The sequence below is a fragment of the Trichomycterus rosablanca genome, chromosome 17, assembly GCF_030014385.1.
Source record: "Trichomycterus rosablanca isolate fTriRos1 chromosome 17, fTriRos1.hap1, whole genome shotgun sequence".
Lineage (NCBI taxonomy): Eukaryota > Metazoa > Chordata > Actinopteri > Siluriformes > Trichomycteridae > Trichomycterus > Trichomycterus rosablanca.
In genome coordinates, this window is record NC_086004.1 from 16,011,870 (window position 1) to 16,031,427 (window position 19,558).

General features: G+C 39.7%; 1 protein-coding gene across 1 annotated transcript in view; it reads left to right on the forward strand.

Annotated features, from left to right (window-relative positions):
- Nucleotides 1-2,964: 2,964 nt before the first annotated feature.
- The window catches only part of gtf2a2 (general transcription factor IIA, 2), a 36,501-nt gene continuing 19,907 nt past the window's right edge, over nucleotides 2,965-19,558 (forward strand). Inside the window, exon 1 of the mRNA XM_063012854.1 lies at nucleotides 2,965-3,156. Within this exon, the coding sequence (XP_062868924.1) occupies nucleotides 3,085-3,156 (72 nt within the window). The 5' untranslated portion in view covers nucleotides 2,965-3,084. The remainder of the gene's footprint in view (nucleotides 3,157-19,558) is intronic.

Sequence of the window (19,558 nt, forward strand, 5' to 3'; positions counted from 1 at the left end):
ACTTAGAGTAGTCAGTGTACAGCTTGTATAGCAGTGTAGATTTACTGTCTTCTGAAAATAACTCAACACACAGCCATTAATGTCTAAATAGCTGGCAACATAAGTGAGTACACCCCACAGTGAACATGTCCAAATTGTGCCCAAATGTGTCGTTGTCCCTCCCTGGTGTCATGTGTCAAGGTCCCAGGTGTAAATGGGGAGCAGGGCTGTTAAATTTGGTGTTTTGGGTACAATTCTCTCATACTGGCCACTGGATATTCAACATGGCACCTCATGGCAAATAACTCTCTGAGGATGTGAGAAATAGAATTGTTGCTCTCCACAAAGATGGCCTGGGCTATAAGAAGATTGCTAACACCCTGAAACTGAGCTACAGCATGGTGGCCAAGGTCATACAGCGGTTTTCCAGGACAGGTTCCACTCGGAACAGGCTTCGCCAGGGTCGACCAAAGAAGTTGAGTCCACGTGTTCGGCGTCATATCCAGAGGTTGGCTTTAAAAAATAGACACATGAGTGCTGCCAGCATTGCTGCAGAGGTTGAAGACGTGGGAGGTCAGCCTGTCAGTGCTAAGACCATACACCGCACACTGCATCAACTCAGTCTGCATGGTCGTCATCCCAGAAGGAAGCTGACGCACAAGAAAGCCAGCAAACAGATTGCTGAAAACAAGCAGTCCAAGAACATGGATTACTGGAATGCCCTGTGGTCTGACGAGACCAAGATAAACTTGTTTGGCTCAGATGGTGTCCAGCATGTGTGGCGGCGCCCTGGTGAGAAGTACCAAGACAACTGTATCTTGCCTACAGTCAAGCATGGTGGTGGTAGCATCATGGTCTTGGGCTGCATGAGTGTTGCTGGCACTGGGGAGCTGCAGTTCATTGAGGGAAACATGAATTCCAACATGTACTGTGACATTCTGAAACAGAGCATGATCCCCTCCCTTCGAAAACTGGGCCTCATGGCAGTTTTCCAACAGGATAACGACCCCCAAACACAACCTCCAAGATGACAACTGCCTTGCTGAGGAAGCTGAAGGTAAAGGTGATGGACTAAACCCAATTGAGCACCTGTGGTGCATCCTCAAGTGGAAGGTGGAGGAGTTCAAGGTGTCTAACATCCACCAGCTCCGTGATGTCATCATGGAGGAGTGGAAGAGGATTCCAGTAGCAACATGTGCAGCTCTGGTGAATTCCATGCCCAGGAGGGTTAAGGCAGTGCTGGATAATAATGGTGGTCACACAAAATATTGACACTTTGGGCACAATTTGGACATAGATTTAATAAAATATTTGCAGAAATGTGAGGGGTGTACTCACTTTTGTGATACACTGTATTTGTTTCACAGTCTGAGCATTGTCATTTAGAGAGCTACTTTAACCATGGTGCATTGAGACATGTATTATTACTGCTTAATTGTTTGAGAGGAGAAATGACGTATCGGATTGGTATCGGTAGATTTGCAGTACCAATTTGCAGTATCGGTATCGGACATAAAAAAGTGGTATAGAGCCAGCCCTAGACACCACATTGGTCAGGGAAGCCATGTCTATCCAAAAGCTCAGTGACATTAACGTAGTTTTAACGTTATTTTTGAGTTGGGAAAAGGAGATGGGGATCACTTTAGACCCAGTGTTCAAACTAGGAATTTATTTTTTTTTAAACCTGCTTACCAGCTGGCCAACTTTTACTTTGTTCCTAAAGTACCTTGTGGGTCATTGCAAAAATAATACTGGGCCACAAATGGCCCATGGGCCCTAGTTTGGACACCCCAGGTCTATGTTACCAGGAGTGGCTGCAGTGTTCTCAAGAGAATCAAAAACAGTGGCACACATTAATACAAATTTACACATGAACTGCCAGCACAAGTTGCATATGCTGTTCCTAGTCCTTATTACACATGATAATTTTATCTAAATATTTAAAAATCACTAATCTGAAAATGTAATTGCCCCACTAATAATAAATATCCTTGGCAGTAAAAACCCAATCACCCCAGGCCTCACAACCCTGAAAATATAACGCTGTACAGACATGCGCATACAGTGAAATAGACTATTTAATGCAAAACATATACAATCAATAAAAAAGCGGTTAAAGCATTAAAAATATTATTATTATTATTCGATTCTCAATGCAACATATATATACAGTACAGTCATGTGAAAAAGTTAGGACACCCCATGAGAACATCTTTTTGAACATATTTAAACATATGGACATTTGAGTTTCATTTGAACAGTACTGAGAGATGGAGCTTGTATCATTTAACAAATAAAACTGAAAAAAATACTTTTAAACTCAAGTTGTAAAATGTAATAAACAAAAATGGAAATTTATTGTGAGAAAAAAGTTAGGACACCATATGCCCTAATAGCTGGTATTTCCCCCTTTGGCTGAAATAACCTTAATTAGACATTTCCTATAACCATCTACCAGTCTCTGACATCGACTGGGAGAAAGTTTTTCCCAATCTTCATGCAGAATGTCTTCAGCTGTGTGAGGTTTGAGGGGTTTCTTGCATGCACAGCCCGTTTTAAATCACCCCACAGTATCTCAATAGAATTAAGATCCAGGCTTTGACTTGGCCATTCCAGAACTCTGTGTTTCTTTCTTTTGCGCCATTCCTTTGGTGGATTTACTGGAATGTTTTGGGTCATTGTCATGCTTCACGGTCCACTTCCGCTTCTGTTTTTGGACAGATGGTTTGCACCAAGCATGTCTTCTGTTAATGTGCCCAACTAATTCAATACATTCCATTCAATATATAATTCAATTCAATTCAATAAAAAAAAAAAATAATAAAAAAAAAAATATATATACTGTATATACAGTATATATATATATATAGAGAGAGAGAGAGAGAGAGAGAGAGAGAGAGAGAGAGAGAGAGAGAGAGAGAGAGAGAGAGATGCCGTTCGGCGTTATGTACGTTTTCATAGCTTGTTGTCCTTTCGAGTTTCCGTACTTTGCAAATTTGAGGAAGTAGCAGGCTGTCGGGACGGTCGGGTAGTTAAGCTAAGTAGCTAAGTCATCTGTTGGTACGTGTGTATATTTCACCATAATATACACTCATTTTGTACACAATGGCATATCAACTGTACCGTAATACAACACTTGGAAACAGCCTGCAGGAGAGCCTTGACGAACTTATTCAGGTAAAAATGTCCCATATTCGCCTTCGTTAATATAGCTAGTCGGCTAACAGTAATACGTTTGATTGTTAACCGGAATAAGCGGATATACTTTGTGTGTCTAGAGTGTATTTTTTTTTAAATAAACAGTGAAAGGTTGTTGATACCATAAAATAGTATCGAGAACATTATAAACGCGAATTGGTTTTATATAGCGAGACCTGCTATTTGTATTGCTTTTCAGAATCAGTTTTTCTGGAAATGTCATGCACTAGTTGGAAACTATATGCCAAAGATAACTCTTTTTGCTAAAAAGTGTTAGTATTTCCATTGTTTAGCGTACATTAGAGTCTGGCTACCTACATGCACGCTGTCTCATATGCACACCGCCTCAGTGACATCAACGGGAAAATTAACCATGTAACGGCAACGTACCGTTTGCTTTTTTTTTTTATTTTTATTTTTTTTTATTTTTTATATTAATGCATTTTTCCGTTGCATGCTTAACCTCAGTGACGTCACACGCACGCGCTCCCATGACTGAGAAATGAGAATTTTTGCTCTTTCCATAATGCTAAACAGTGTAATCATTATTGTTATTTATAAATAAACATTTTTATTATCAATTGTTTACCTACACACCATTACATCTTTCCTTAGGTGTAAAAAATCTAATTAGGATTTGTGGGTAACTTTTAGTGTCACGTTGTATTTTGATATTTTATGTCATTAATATGTGAAATCCACAAAAAATGTTTCCTAAACCACACACGAAAATACTAAATGAAAAAAGCTGTACTTAGTGTAGTCAGTGTATTAGTATTGTCATCCTCAAGGGTTTCTGTAAATCTTGTTTTATATTTAGGAAAAAATTAAATTGACATGTAACTTTTTTTACTAATATTGTATTTTCTGTTAATGGTCATGTGTACATTTTGTTTATAACTAAGTCCTCCTATTTTAATTCAATTTTTTTATTATTAGATTTTTGTGAAGACAGAGGACACAAATACAAAAAAGAAGTAACTAAATATGGCTTTATTATTGATTTATTAAAATAAGACATCCATAGATACATAATCTCTATATGAGAACATATTCTAATAAAACACTAACAAAAACTAACACATTTGTTTTTTATTGATGGAATAAAAATACTATTTTACTTTAGCGCTATTAAAAAACAGATTACTGAGAGCACACTTTAACAAAACGCTAACACCCCCACTTGCTCTCATACTGTACAAGGCAATTATACAACACATGCCCTAACCTGCCTGTTGAAATTACTTACCAAAAATAAAACTCTTTAATATTTTAATCTCAAACATGGTTGCAGGTTTGGTCAGTATGTGATTGTTACTTTAGGTTCACTAAGTGCTGACCAAACAAAGTCGTTTTGGATGTCTACATGTTTACATCTTTGATAACACACTGGGTTTTTGGATAGAGCAGTTGCCCCTTGATTGTTTTCAAATATTTTTACAGGTGCATATTGATTGCCATTGTCCATCCAATTAAATAGCTGTGCAAGATACAAGCCACTTCTGAACGGTTTCAGCCAAAGCCATGTGTTCTGCTTCACATGTGCATAAAGCAACTGTGGGCTGTTTTCCAGGAAATTAAAGGACCATCCTTGGTTAGACTAAAACAGTATTCTGTCATGCTTTATATCTGATTCCCATTAGCATCACTGGATGCCTTAAGCTTTAAGTTCTCATCACTTGTCCTATAACACAGTTTGTGCTCAGTTGTACCCTTCAAGTACCTCAGCACATGCTTTAACTGCAGTCCTCTGCAGTCCTCTGTGGCTCTAATAAGTATTACTGAAAATCCAACTCAGATCAGGTCTTGTGCATGTCATAACATAAATCAGGCTACCTACTACCTCGTGATACCATGTAGTATTAACAGGATCACCGTTAGTATCCCACTGTACCTTCTGTTTAGTTGTCCTTGCCCTACAGTCTGACATACTAAATATGTCTAGTATCTTTAATATGTACCTTTTTTGATTCATCTTTGCTTCTCGTGGACTCTTGGACAGTTTTCCAAGATCCTTCATTTTAAATTTTGCTGTCAACATTTTCATTACAATTGATTGTCACTGGCAGCAATAATGTGGTAATCAACCCATATTATCAATATTACTCTCTTGCTTTAAGCGTGTTTGCTGTAAACACAGTGGTCAGCTAGATTCTCTATTTTCACTTATAATATATAATAAAAATAAATAAAATAAAATAATAAGGTAACGCTTTACACTTCACAGTTTCTGCCATATTGTTTTAGGCCATACTTTGACTTATTATTATTATAATCTCTTTACTTGTGTCTGATTTGACTTTAAATTGTCCTGGTTGTATGTAGATTTTGCAGTCAATTGGAACATGTAAGTAAGCTATTTTAACATCCATCTGATGGAGCTCAAGGTCATACAGTGCAGACATCTGCGTTAAAGTATGTATTAATGTGATGCTTGCAGTTGGAGAGAAAGTCTCTTTATAATTTACTTGCTTTACTTAGCAACGTATCTTTGTATGTTAGCAATAGGGCTGGGCGGTATGGCCAAAAAGTTGTATCACTGTATTTTTTTGACGGTTTCACTGTATTTTTTTATGGTCTGTGGCTTATTCTATTTTCAAAAGTACATAAAATATAAAGCATTTTAATTTCATGGTGTGTATATATAATTAAGGTTTTGAGTACTGTAAGGCTTGCCTTGCACCACAAAAATGATGGTATATGAAGGTATCAATATGCATGCAACAGCTGCAGAATGTAAACTATTTCTATTGTGCAAACTGCAACATGGTGAAAACAGAACTTGGATGACAAAAACTTTTGAATATTTAAGTAGTACTATACAATTAATTGTAACCTCCTTTTAACACATAAAACAACGTTTGCAAACTCAGTCACCACTGATTACGTGCACTGTTATACTGGGATATGACTATTGTACAACATAACCACAGATCTGTAGTAGAAAAGTGAGCGACTATACATGTCTGGTATTACTTTGGAACAGCAATTTGACTGAAGTATTTTCGATCCGGTTAGACATACCTCATATCTAGTGTTTTAATTATTGTCTTTTAATTATTGACTTTATTTCTCAACTGTCTATAGAGGAATAAATGTCCTTGCACAGGTGGATTGTTCCTGCATTCATAATGTCACTCCACCGTTTGCTTTAGAGATGCAGATCTCTGCTCTCTATCTCTTCATCCATTTTTTTTCCCACCGTAGCGACAAAGCCTCTCCTTTGTTAACACTGTTATGCTAATACTACCTGGCTAACTAGTGAGCTGTACCTGATCTGCACAGCGCTCCGCAACGCTTGTAGTGGTGAACAATATTATATAATTTACTGCCTACATTTTGCCTTTATTTAAAGCCTACAGTTGTTGTATAAACTATGCTACGGTATGGCGGTATATGAAAATTCCACACCGTTTAAAGAATTTAAGCCGGTATACCAAATGAACCATCATACCCACCCAAACGCTGCATGTTTGCCTTCTGGTAAAGGGGTCAATGCAAACATTTCATTTTCAATAAGTAAATCTCATGTTTCATAGCATCAACCCAAATTTGTGACTTTGTTGAACTAACTGCCTTTTTAAAACTCTGTGTTACATTACAGACCCTATAACAGTAGTCTATATTGAACAGTATTTGGTCACTACATTCTCTGTCAGCCAGTCAGCTAAGTACTGATGTGCCCTCTTTTTGGATAGCATGCACTATAGCTGTCTCCTTCTGTCTGAGCACTATGTTGAGCATTTAAGTATCTTGAAATTCATCTGGAGTCTCAGCTTGTGGCATGGGGGTGTGTATCTCTTCTTATGAAAATCATCATTAGTCAATGACAGGTCAGTCTGGGTTTGCTGTTCTGCAGTACACTTTGTGCCAAATTTTACAAGCCTGTGTTTGAGGACTTTTCCATTGTCTGGGTAGTATGGTACTGGTTACTAAGTATGCTGGGCTCTTTTTGATGTGTCCAATAAAGGTTCACATTTTAGTCGATCTTTCTTCTCTTATGTTTGTAAGCATAGCATATTAATTCAAATGTTCTCATTTGTGAAAGGTCAGGTTTTCTTCCTGTCAGCGGGAAGTATGGGGTGTGTTTCAGACAGCTATTAATGCATCTGTTTTGAATTACTGCAACAGTCATTACAGCATATGTCAACAACTCCTTAGGTGAGTTTTCATATGAGCTTAAACCTTGCTATCACAAAGAGGGTTTGCCAGTGTCTCTCAGCCGTACCATTTTGATGTGGTGAATACAGTGCTGCAGTTTCATGTTTTATACTCTTCTCATTGAGCAATGACTGAAAATCCATTGCTGTGATTTCCGGATCTTTCAATACCATCCCACTTTACTGTCTCATATGGGACTTAATCAACCAAAAATTGCTTAGTGTCTTTCACAGTGTCACTCTTACCCATCAGGACATGTACAAACACCTGAATAATTCAAGTCAAGTCAACTTTATTTATGTAGCGCTTTTTACAATAGACATTGTCTCAAAGCAACTTTACAAAATCCAGGACCAACAGATACAAAAAACCCCTGTTGAGCAAGCCGAGGGCGACTGTGGCAAGGAAAAACTCCCTGAAAATTACAGGAAGAAACCTTGAGAGGAACCAGACTCAGCAGGGACCATCCTTCTTGGGTGCCCAGGAGGATACTTTAAATAAATACATGATTTACACAGAGCATACGAACACAGAATTAAATGATCTAAAAGTTATAACTGGTAATAAATAGATCAATAATAATAGAGTTGTTCTTCGCTGTAGTCTTCAATAATGTCTAGTGATTTCTTGTCATTCTTGGTGCAATTACTCCAGACCAGTCACATCCGGCAGGAGCAGCATAGTTGTCACGGCAGTCTCGACTTTAATCCTTAACCTCGGCGGGTGAACAGGTTTCCATCAGAACGCCTTTGGAGTAAAACAACAAAGAATGTAGTTAATAATGTACAATGCTAGTTGAGTAAAACAGTTTTACAGAGAGTTTTAGACTCCGGCAGCCCTAATTATTACAGCATAACTAAAAGGGAGAGCGAGCAGGTAACGAGGTCATGAAGGCTTTCACAGGACATCAGCGCCCACCTCTCCTACCCAAACCGGAGTGATTGGACAAGAGAGGCAGAACGACAGCAACCCAACATCCCTGATCACCACAAGTTTCTATGACCAAGAACCCCCAAGCTCTGCGCCTTTGTCTATACTAATCAAAAGCCTGAGAAAATAAATATGTTTTCAGTCTAGACTTAAACATTGAGACTGTGTCCGAATCCTGAATAGAGGCAGGAAGATTATTCCAGAGTTGTGGAGCTTTGTAAGAAAATGCTCTTCCACCAGCTGTGGTCTTTTTAATTTTAGGAACTATAAGTAAGCCTGCATCTTGTGAACGAAGTGGACGCGCTGGATTGTAGTGATTAATAAGTTCACTCAGATACTGTGGAGCCAGACCAAGTAGCGCTATATAGGTTAGTAAAAGTATTTTGTAATCAATGCGGAATTTAACTGGCAGCCAGTGTAGAGATGATAGAACAGGACTGATATGATCAAATTTTTTAGTTCTAGTTAGCACTCGAGCTGCTGCATTTTGAACTAACTGGAGTTTGTTTATGGATCTACCAGAGCATCCAGTTAGAAGAGCATTACAATAATGTAACCGAGAAGTTATAAACGCATGGATCAGTTTTTCAGCGTCATTAACAGATAGTATATTTCTTATTTTAGAGATATTACGCAAATGATAGAAAGCAACTCTAGTAATATTATTAATGTGTGTATCAAAGGAAAGATCTGAATCTATTGTGACACCCAAGTTTTTTACATCTGGGCTGGGAGTAACAGAGAAAGTGTTTAGGTTTAGCACCAGGTTAGACAACTTGTCTCTTGCAGCTTTAGAGCCAACAAGTAAAACCTCAGTTTTATCTGAATTAAGTAAAAGAAAATTACACGACATCCAGTTTTTTATGTCGTTTACACAATCTTCTATCTTACTGATTGTGTCAGTATCATTTGGTTTGGCTGATATATACAGCTGTGTGTCATCTGCATAGCAGTGAAATTTTATGCCATGTTTATGAATAATTTCACCTAGTGGAAGCATATAGAGTGTAAATAATAGCGGTCCAAGTACCGACCCCTGTGGAACACCACACTTTACTTTTGTAGTTTCCGAGCATTTATTATTTACATAAACAAATTGCGAGCGGTCAGTCAGATATGATTGAAACCAAGAGAGTGCGAGTCCTTTAACACCTACTGTATTTTCTAGCCTCTCCAGTAAAATGTTATGATCGACCGTATCAAACGCTGCGCTAAGATCTAATAGATCTAAAAGAGACACATCCATTATCAGAAGACATTAACATTAAGTTAATTAAGTCGTTAACTACTCTAATTAATGCGGTTTCGGTACTATGATTGGGTCTAAATCCTGATTGAAATTTTTCATGAATACAATTTTCATTCAAATAAGAGCATAACTGTTTGGAAACGACTTTTTCTAATATTTTAGAGACAAAAGGAAGGTTTGAAATTGGCCTATAATTAGCTAGTACATGTGGATCAAGATTAGGTTTTTTAATCAGGGGTTTAATAATGGCACTTTTAAACAATTTAGGTACGTACCCAAGGCTAAGGGATGCATTGATTAATGTAAGCAGGGGCTCTACAATAGCTGGGAGTAAATCTTTAAGTAAACGAGTTGGAACAGGATCGAGTATACACGATGATGACTTAGATGATTTAATCAACACAGTTAGTTCATTTTGGGAGATTGGATTAAAGGAATTTAGTTGGATTAACTCGTTACTATTATCACCAATGCACTCGGAGTGAGTCCATACTTAACATTGGCAAGTGACACACTGACTCTGAAGTCGTATTTTTTCTATCTTGTCATTAAAGAATTTTAAAAAATCATCGCTGGTATATAGGAGCCTACTGCCTCAGACATCGACCTAGCTAACTCACACACCTCTTTAACATTACTCTTAGTAACCTCAGACTGCCGTAAACGAACATCATTAGTGCCGACGTGGATAACAATCTTCGAAAATCTACGATTAGCATTAGCCAGCACTTTCAGATTTGCTCTGATGTCAGGCGCCCTGGCCCCCGGAATACAAGTGACTATGGTTGCTGGTGTCTCTATGGGGGTTGCAATACGCACGTGTCGGAGCTGAGAATCTCCTATAACCAGAGCACTTACATTAACAGGCTTCTCAGCGGGTGGCTCACTGAGTGGGGAAAACCTGTTGGACACGTGCAACTGAGATGGTCGGTGCTTTGCCCTACGACTATGTCGCCGAGATGTCACCCAGTCGCCCCGCTGTGAGGGCTCTAATGCCGGAGTCTGGGGTTCTATACCTGAACTGCTGGCATTCGGGACTGCTACAGCTGAATCTAAGCCCTCACTAGTAGTAGTCTGTTCTAAAGCCCGAATGCGCCCTTCTAACACTGAGATCTTCTCCGTCAGACTAACAACTAATCTACACTTATCACATATAAAGTTATCACTAAACACGGAGAAGGAATAACTGAACATGTTGCACTCGGAACATGGATATAAAGCTCCTGCTGGGGCCATAATAACAGAGAAATGTACTTAGCTTTAGAAGATGAGTTGAAGTTGATGAGTTGATGTTTATGTTGGTTTCACCGGCGCTTCTGCTGGTAGTCACAGAAAACCGGCTTTAATTCCGGACGAAACAGGCGATGATGAGTGAGTGTGATGATGAGTGAGTCACAGAAAACCGGCTTTAATTCCGGACGAAACAGGCGATGATGAGCTGGAATACAAAAACCAACAACCAAACAACACAAACGCGCTTCGTTTGGATAAAACGGCTGTAATTCTAAAGGAAAAGGAAAACGGTGTTTATGCGCTCATGTACAAAACGAATAAACAAAACGCGGTTCCTACAGACAGAAAACGGTTTTAACTCCCCACAAAACAAAGATGTTTAAGCGCTGAACTACAAAAACAAACAAACACAAACGCGCTTTGTTTCCGACAAAACCGGCTGTAATTCTAAAGGAAAATGGTGTTTATGTGCTGGTGTACAAAACAAATAAACAGAACGCGCTTCCTACGAACAGAAAACGGCTTTAACTCTCCACAAAGTAAATATGTTTAAGCGCTAAAATACAAAAACAAACACAAACGTGCTTCGTGCGGACAGAAAGCGGTTTTAATTCTGGATGAATAATATGTTTATGCGCTGAATTACAAAACAAACTAAAACCGGCTTCGTTCGGATGCCGGTAGCAGAAGTTTTCACTAGCACGGATTTACATTAGTAAACAAGCGTAAACACAAGTGCTTTTTTACGATAGACAAAATAACACTCTATATCAACTACGCGCGAAAGATTAACGTTTAAAACATACAGTGTATCACGAAAGTGAGTACACCCCTCACATTTCTGCAAATATTTCATTATATCTTTTCATGGGACAACACTATAGACATGAAACTTGGATATAACTTAGAGTAGTCAGTGTACAGCTTGTATAGCAGTGTAGATTTACTGTCTTCTGAAAATAACTCAACACACAGCCATTAATGTCTAAATAGCTGGCAACATAAGTGAGTACACCCCACAGTGAACATGTCCAAATTGTGCCCAAATGTGTCGTTGTCCCTCCCTGGTGTCATGTGTCAAGGTCCCAGGTGTAAATGGGGAGCAGGGCTGTTAAATTTGGTGTTTTGGGTACAATTCTCTCATACTGGCCACTGGATATTCAACATGGCACCTCATGGCAAAGAACTCTCTGAGGATGTGAGAAATAGAATTGTTGCTCTCCACAAAGATGGCCTGGGCTATAAGAAGATTGCTAACACCCTGAAACTGAGCTACAGCATGGTGGCCAAGGTCATACAGCGGTTTTCCAGGACAGGTTCCACTCGGAACAGGCTTCGCCAGGGTCGACCAAAGAAGTTGAGTCCACGTGTTCGGCGTCATATCCAGAGGTTGGCTTTAAAAAATAGACACATGAGTGCTGCCAGCATTGCTGCAGAGGTTGAAGACGTGGGAGGTCAGCCTGTCAGTGCTCAGACCATACGCCGCACACTGCATCAACTCGGTCTGCATGGTCGTCATCCCAGAAGGAAGCTGACGCACAAGAAAGCCAGCAAACAGTTTGCTGAAGACAAGCAGTCCAAGAACATGGATTACTGGAATGCCCTGTGGTCTGACGAGACCAAGATAAACTTGTTTGGCTCAGATGGTGTCCAGCATGTGTGGCGGCGCCCTGGTGAGAAGTACCAAGACAACTGTATCTTGCCTACAGTCAAGCATGGTGGTGGTAGCATCATGGTCTTGGGCTGCATGAGTGTTGCTGGCACTGGGGAGCTGCAGTTCATTGAGGGAAACATGAATTCCAACATGTACTGTGACATTCTGAAACAGAGCATGATCCCCTCCCTTCGAAAACTGGGCCTCATGGCAGTTTTCCAACAGGATAACGACCCCAAACACAACCTCCAAGATGACAACTGCCTTGCTGAGGAAGCTGAAGGTAAAGGTGATGGACTAAACCCAATTGAGCACCTGTGGCGCATCCTCAAGTGGAAGGTGGAGGAGTTTAAGGTGTCTAACATCCACCAGCTCCGTGATGTCATCACGGAGGAGTGGAAGAGGATTCCAGTAGCAACCTGTGCAGCTCTGGTGAATTCCATGCCCAGGAGGGTTAAGGCAGTGATAATAATGGTGGTCACACAAAATATTGACACTTTAGGCACAATTTGGACATGTTCACTGTGGGGTGTACTCACTTATGTTGCCAGCTATTTAGACATTAATGGCTGTGTGTTGAGTTATTTTCAGAAGACAGTAAATCTACACTGCTATACAAGTTGTACACTGACTACTCTTAGTTATATCCAAGTTTCATGTCTATAGTGTTGTCCCATGAAAAGATATAATGAAATATTTGCAGAAATGTGAGGGGTGTACTCACTTTCGTGATACACTGTACGTATATAAAAAGTTATTTAGCTAATGGCTACAAACAAACAAACAACTAGGCTACAGTCTCAACGTGCGTACCACCGGAAACCGGAAGTCAATCATCAGTAATGATTGAGAATAATCAGAATAATCATCAGTAAATGCTAGACCTAAACCCATTTTTTTGCCGTTGGATCTGTTGGACTAGCCAGATCGGTGTGGTCTAGTTTGACAGCTGTTTTTGCATGTGTATCTGATCCACTATTTCTAGGCATATAGTCTAGGCATATTTTGCTTGTGTACAGGTTTTTTGTTCTTACCTTTGATCTTCATTCCCTTGACTACATTCTGTAATTTGAAAATATTATAATTTCAGTGGCCAAGGATTTCATGCAATGTTTAAATGTAATAACACCCATTGCAACTATACACTGTCAAATGTTCAAATTGTAAAGTCTGTTTTATTATCTTATGTCAAACTTGGTACTGTTCCCATGGATGAGTTCGTTACATCCTTGGCAAAAGTTTACTGAGGCCCTGTTGGTTGCTGCTTCTTTAATGAAGAGGGCGGCATTGTGGCTCAGTGGGTAGCACTGTCACCTCACAGCAAGAAGGTCCTGGGTTCGATCCCCAGGTGTGGCGGTCCGGGTCCTTTCTGTGTGGAGTTTGCATGTTCTCCTCGTGTCTGCGTGGGTTTTCTCTGGAAGCTCCGGTTCAAGTAAAATTGTCCATGACTGTGTTTGACATTAAACTTGTGAACTAATGAATCTTCTGTAACGAATAACTACCGTTTCTGTCATGAATGTAACCAAAGTGTGTAAAACATAATGTGTAATAAATAATAAATAAATAATCTTTATTGAAGAAGCTATTATGTGGGTATGAAGGAATGTGCTTTCATTAGTGTCGTCTTTACAAAGTGTCCATCGCTATCTGTAAGGTAACGATGAAGAATCCTGGAATCACCAGCACCGGTAAGGTCGGCTGCCGTCACAACAGCCATGACCACTTTTTTCCTATTTTTATTTATTTTGCACTTTTTTTTATCGGTTCTAGTCTCTTTTTCTTTTCACTACGGTTCGTATAAGCTATGATGGAAATACTTTCATATCTATTAATCTACAACCCCAAATCAGAAAAAGTTGGGACAGCATGGAAAATGCAAATAATGAAAAAAAAGTTTCTTACATTTACTTTGACTTTTATTTCATTTCAGACAGTATGAACCTGAGATATTTCATGTATTGTCTGATCAACTTTATTTCATTTATTAATAAACATCAATTCCTGCATTTCAGGCCTGTAACACATTCCAAAAAAAGTTGGGACAGTAAAGCGCTTACCACTGTCTAATGTTGCCATTCCCTTTCACTACACTTAAAAGACGTTTTGGCACTGAGAATACCCAGCGATTGTAGTGTTTTAGCTTTTATTTTGTCCAATTCATCCTGCAAACACGTCTTAAGATGTGCAACAGTACGGGGTCGTCGTCGCATTTTTCGTTTTAAAATTCTCCACACATTCTCCATTGGGGACAGGTCAGGACTGCAGCCAGGCCAGTCCAGTACCCGTACCCTCTTCTTCCGCAGCCATGCCTATGTAATGTGTGCAGCATGTGGTTTTGCATTATCTTGTTGAAAAATGCATGGGCGTCCCTGGAAAAGATGATGTCTTGAAGGCAGCATATGTTGCTCTAAGATCTCAGTGTACTTTTCTGCATTAATGCTGCCATCACAGAAGTGTACATTAACTTTGCCAAGGGGCACTGACATAGCCCCATACCATGACAGACCCTGGCTTTTGGAGCCAACGGCGTCCATTGTTTTTCCAAAAAAGACCTGGACTGCTGATTCATCTGACCACAATACATGTTTCTGTGCGATGGTCCATCTTAAATATATTTACATTTTCAGCATTTAGCAGATGCTTTTTATCAAAAAATAGTTATGACCGAACATGATTTTAAGCAATTGAGGTTTAAGGGCCTTGCTCAGGGGCCCAACAGCAGCAACTTGGTGGTGGGGCTTGAACCGGCAACCTTCTGATTACTAGTCCAGTACCTTAACCACTGAGCTATCACTGCCCTACAAATGCCTCTGAACCAAGAGAAGTCGACACCGCTTCTGGACATAGTTAACATAAGGCTTCTTTTTTGCACAATAGAGTGGCATTTGTGTATATTGTGGTGCTTGACAAAGGTTTGCCAAAGTAATCCCTTGCCCATGTGGTTATATCAACTATTGTTGAGTGGCGGTTTTTGATGCAGTGCCATCTAAGCTTTGCGCCCTTGGCCTTTACGCACTGAAATTCCTCCCAATTCTTTGAACTGTTTAATGATGCATTGTAGAGGGAGAAACATGCAAATCCCTTCCAGTTTTTTTAAGGTATTGTTTTTAAACATTTCAATAATTTTCTCATGCATTTGTTGACAAACTGGAGATCCTCTGGCCATCTTTGCTCATCAAAGACTCTGATGTTTTGTACCAAACCATGATTACAGTTACCTGTTGACGTCACCTGTTTGGAATCACATCATTATTAGTTTTTCACCTAATTACTAGCCCTAAATTACCTCGTCCCGACTTTTTTGGAAAGTGTTGCAGACCTGAAATGCAGGAATGGAGGTATATTAACAACTGAAATAAAGTTGAGCAGACAAAATTGCATTTTCCATACTGTCCCAACTTTTTCTGATTTGGGGTTGTGTGTATATACGATGTATAATAAAGCAATAAGCCATGATAGACCGTGCGTTACTGAGATTTTATCACAGGGAAGGTTGTTTTGTTCTAAAACGTCTTTCCCCGTGATAAAATCATAGCAGTAATGCACGGTCTCGAGTGGCTTATTGCTTTTATAAAACGGCGGTCAACATAAAATATAATAAAATTAGGGCTGTCAAACGATTAATCGCATTTTTTTTTTATTATTTTTTTTTTTTTATTTATTTTTTTTTTTTATATATATAAAGAAAGTGGTTTTAATGCTATGGCTGATCGGTGTACATACACTAACATACACAAAAACTCATTCACAATCAACACAGTCTTGTTCCCTGGGTTCTGACAACTCATACTAGTGACTATATTACTTGCATCTTTGCACAATATTGCATTGTTTTTGCACCTTATTCTCACCTTATTCTACCTGCTGCTATATAAATAGCATAATAATACGTTTTTATTAGGGCTGTCGAAGTTAACGCGATAATAATAACGCGTTCCAGTGTTGCCAGATTGGGCGATTATCTGCCAAATTGAGCTGATTTTGTTGAAAAACAATTTAATAGCATTTAAATAACACTTATGTTTAAAAGTAAATATTCAGTTTTAAGAAGCACCAGCATTGTAGAAGGCTATTAAAAACAAAGTCAATTTTCAATGCTGATTTGGCTTAATAGTGTTGGTCAGTCTTTATCATATTCTTGAAATGATAAAGTATTGGAAAGGAATATCTTTGAAATTCTTCCTCATAATGTTAAGGTTGCTATATTTTGGTTTTTCACTTGTCAGGGAAAATTAAGAGAGAAAAAAGCTTATTATTATCATGCGTGTGATATACGGGCCCAGGGTGGGCCATTTATATGGATACACCTAAATAAAATGGGAATGGTTGGTGATATTAACTTCCTGTTTGTGGCACATTAGTATATGGGAGGGGGAAAACTTTTCAAGATGGGTGGTGACCATGGTGGCCATTTTGAAGTTGGCCATTTTGGATCCAACTTTAGTTTTTTCAATGGGAAGAGGGTCATGTGACGCATCAAACTTATTGAGAATTTCACAAGAAAAACAATGGTGTGCTTGGTTTTAATGTAACTTTAATCTTTCATGAGTTATTTACAAGCTTCTCTTTGTTTACAGCCATTGACATGTCGCAGAGGTTAACACGCGAGTAGCGAATAGAAATTGTGTTGATGTCTGGTGAACGCAGTACCCGGGTCATTGCAGCAGATTTCAATGCAAGACACCCTACGAGACCACCCATCTCCCATGCTACAGTTAGCAAACTGCTTGCCAAGTTTCGTGAAACTGGTTCAGTGTTGGATTTGCCAAAATGTGGACGCATGAAAACTGTCACTAATGAAGAAACATCAGTGGCTGTCCTAGCTTCATTCAGCAAGAGCCCACAGCGTAGCACTCGCCGCATGTCACTGGAGAGTGGCATCAGTCGAACATCCCTTCGGCGGATATTAGCTACTCACAAATGGCACCCTTACAAACTCCAGCTGCTGCAGCATCTCAACGAGGATGACCCAGATCGGCGCACTGAATTTGCAGAATGGGCAAAACAAAAATTGGAACAGGACCCTCAGTTTACACAGAACATTTTGTTCAGTGATGAGGCAAACTTTTATGTGAATGGTGAAGTTAACAAACAAAACCACCGCTATTGGTCTGACACTAACCCACATTGGATAGATCCCTCCAAGACTGTTGGAAGACAAAAATTGTGTTCCTAGATTAGCATTCCTAGATGAACAGTTTCCTGGAAAGGGGATTGGTCGTCGTGGGCCAGTTGAATGGGCCCCCAAGGTCTCCCGATCTGACCCCCTTAGACTTTTATCTTTGGGGTCATCTGAAGGCAATTGTCTATGCTGTGAAGATACGAGATGTGCAGCACCTGAAACTACGGATACTGGAAGCCTGTGCTAGCATTTCTTCTGCGGTGTTGCTATCAGTGTGTGAAGAGTGGGAGAAGAGGGTTGCATTGACAATCCAACACAATGGGCAGCACTTTGAACACATTTTATAAGTGGTCAGAAACTTGTAAATAACTCATGAAAGAATAAAGTTACGTTAAAACTAGAGATGGGACGATCGATCGGCTATGTATCGGTATCGGCCGATTTTTATTTAAAATATGCGATCGACGATCGGCCGATATTTTTCAAATGTAGGCGATTTTGAGAGCCGATTGCAAACGGCTAAAGAAACAGTTTATGGTCTTCGGCTGTATGTGCGGACAGAAAACATGTCGTCAGTCTGGCAGTTTTTTACCGTCAATGAGACGGACTCATCCAGGGCGTTTTGCAAAATTTGTAAAACTAATGTGCCTCGTGGAGGAACCAAAACAAAGAGATTTAACTCGACTAATCTAATACGGCATTTGAGAGTACACCACGCGGCTGAATACAGTGAGTATCAGAAAACAGCAGAGCTAGCACGGGAAGCTAGCACAAAACAAATAACCCAGAAAACCATGCAAACCACATTTGACCGGTACGAAAAGTACAGCGGCAACAGCCAAAAAGCTAAAGGAATCACAGCCAAAGTGATGGAATTTATAGCGCTAGATAACCAGCCCTTCTCGGTTGTAGAAGACGTGGGATTCTGCCGCTTAATATCCCACTTGGATCCACGCTATTCCATCCCTAATAGAAAATACTTCTCAGAAGTCGCTCTTCCCGAGCTGTATCAAGCGGTTTACACCCACATAGACCAACTTCTAAAAAAATAACATAACATCACTGAGCTTTACAAGTGATATATGGAGTTCCGACGTCAGTCCCACCTCCATGTTAAGCTTAACAGCTCAGTGGATTGATCAAGACTTTGATCTACAAAGCGCCGTTCTGCATGCGCGAGAGTTTAAAGGCTCTCACACAGCTAGTGCTCTGATGGCAGAGTTCGACAGCATGTTTCAGCTGTGGTCAATTCCAAAAAGTAAAATACACGTCATCTTAAGAGACAATGCACGAAACATCACAAAAGCACTGCAAGATGCTGAATTACCAAGTTTGCCGTGCATGGCGCATTCAATACAGCTAGTAGTGAATGAAGGGGTTTTGTCACAATGCAGCATCAGTGATATTGTGGCAAGTGGAAGACGGATTGTTGGCCACTTCAGACACTCACCTCTGGCTTATTCACGCCTTCAGAGTATCCAAACTCAGCTGAGCCAACCTGTAAAGAGGCTTCAACAGGATGTTCCGACAAGATGGAACAGCACCTATTACATGTTACAGAGCCTACTGCAACAAAAACATGTGTTGGGTGCTTACGGAGTCGAATATGATCTGCCGGCCGCCTTCACTGCAAATCAGTGGGGGCTAATTGAAAACATGGTGTCGTTGCTCTCCCCATTCGAAGAGCTAACTAAAGAAATCAGCGCTTCCACTGCTACCGCTGCTGACGTGATACCCTCCATCAGAGCCTTAAAACGTTTTCTCCAGAAAACTTCTGAAAACGATCATGGTGTCAAAACATCAAAAACTACCCTTTTGGAAGCAACCGAGCAGCGATTCAGCACCATAGAGGCAGAGACCCTTTATAGTGTGGCTACACTCCTTGACCCGAGGTGAGATGGGGAAATAGCTGTTTAAATAGCATTTTGAACTAAATTCTGCCCTTTTATGCCTGAACATATACAGAAAAGAGTTGATATTATTTATTTTATTAGCCAGGTTTAACATTTACCGTATGTGTTCTTTTTAAATG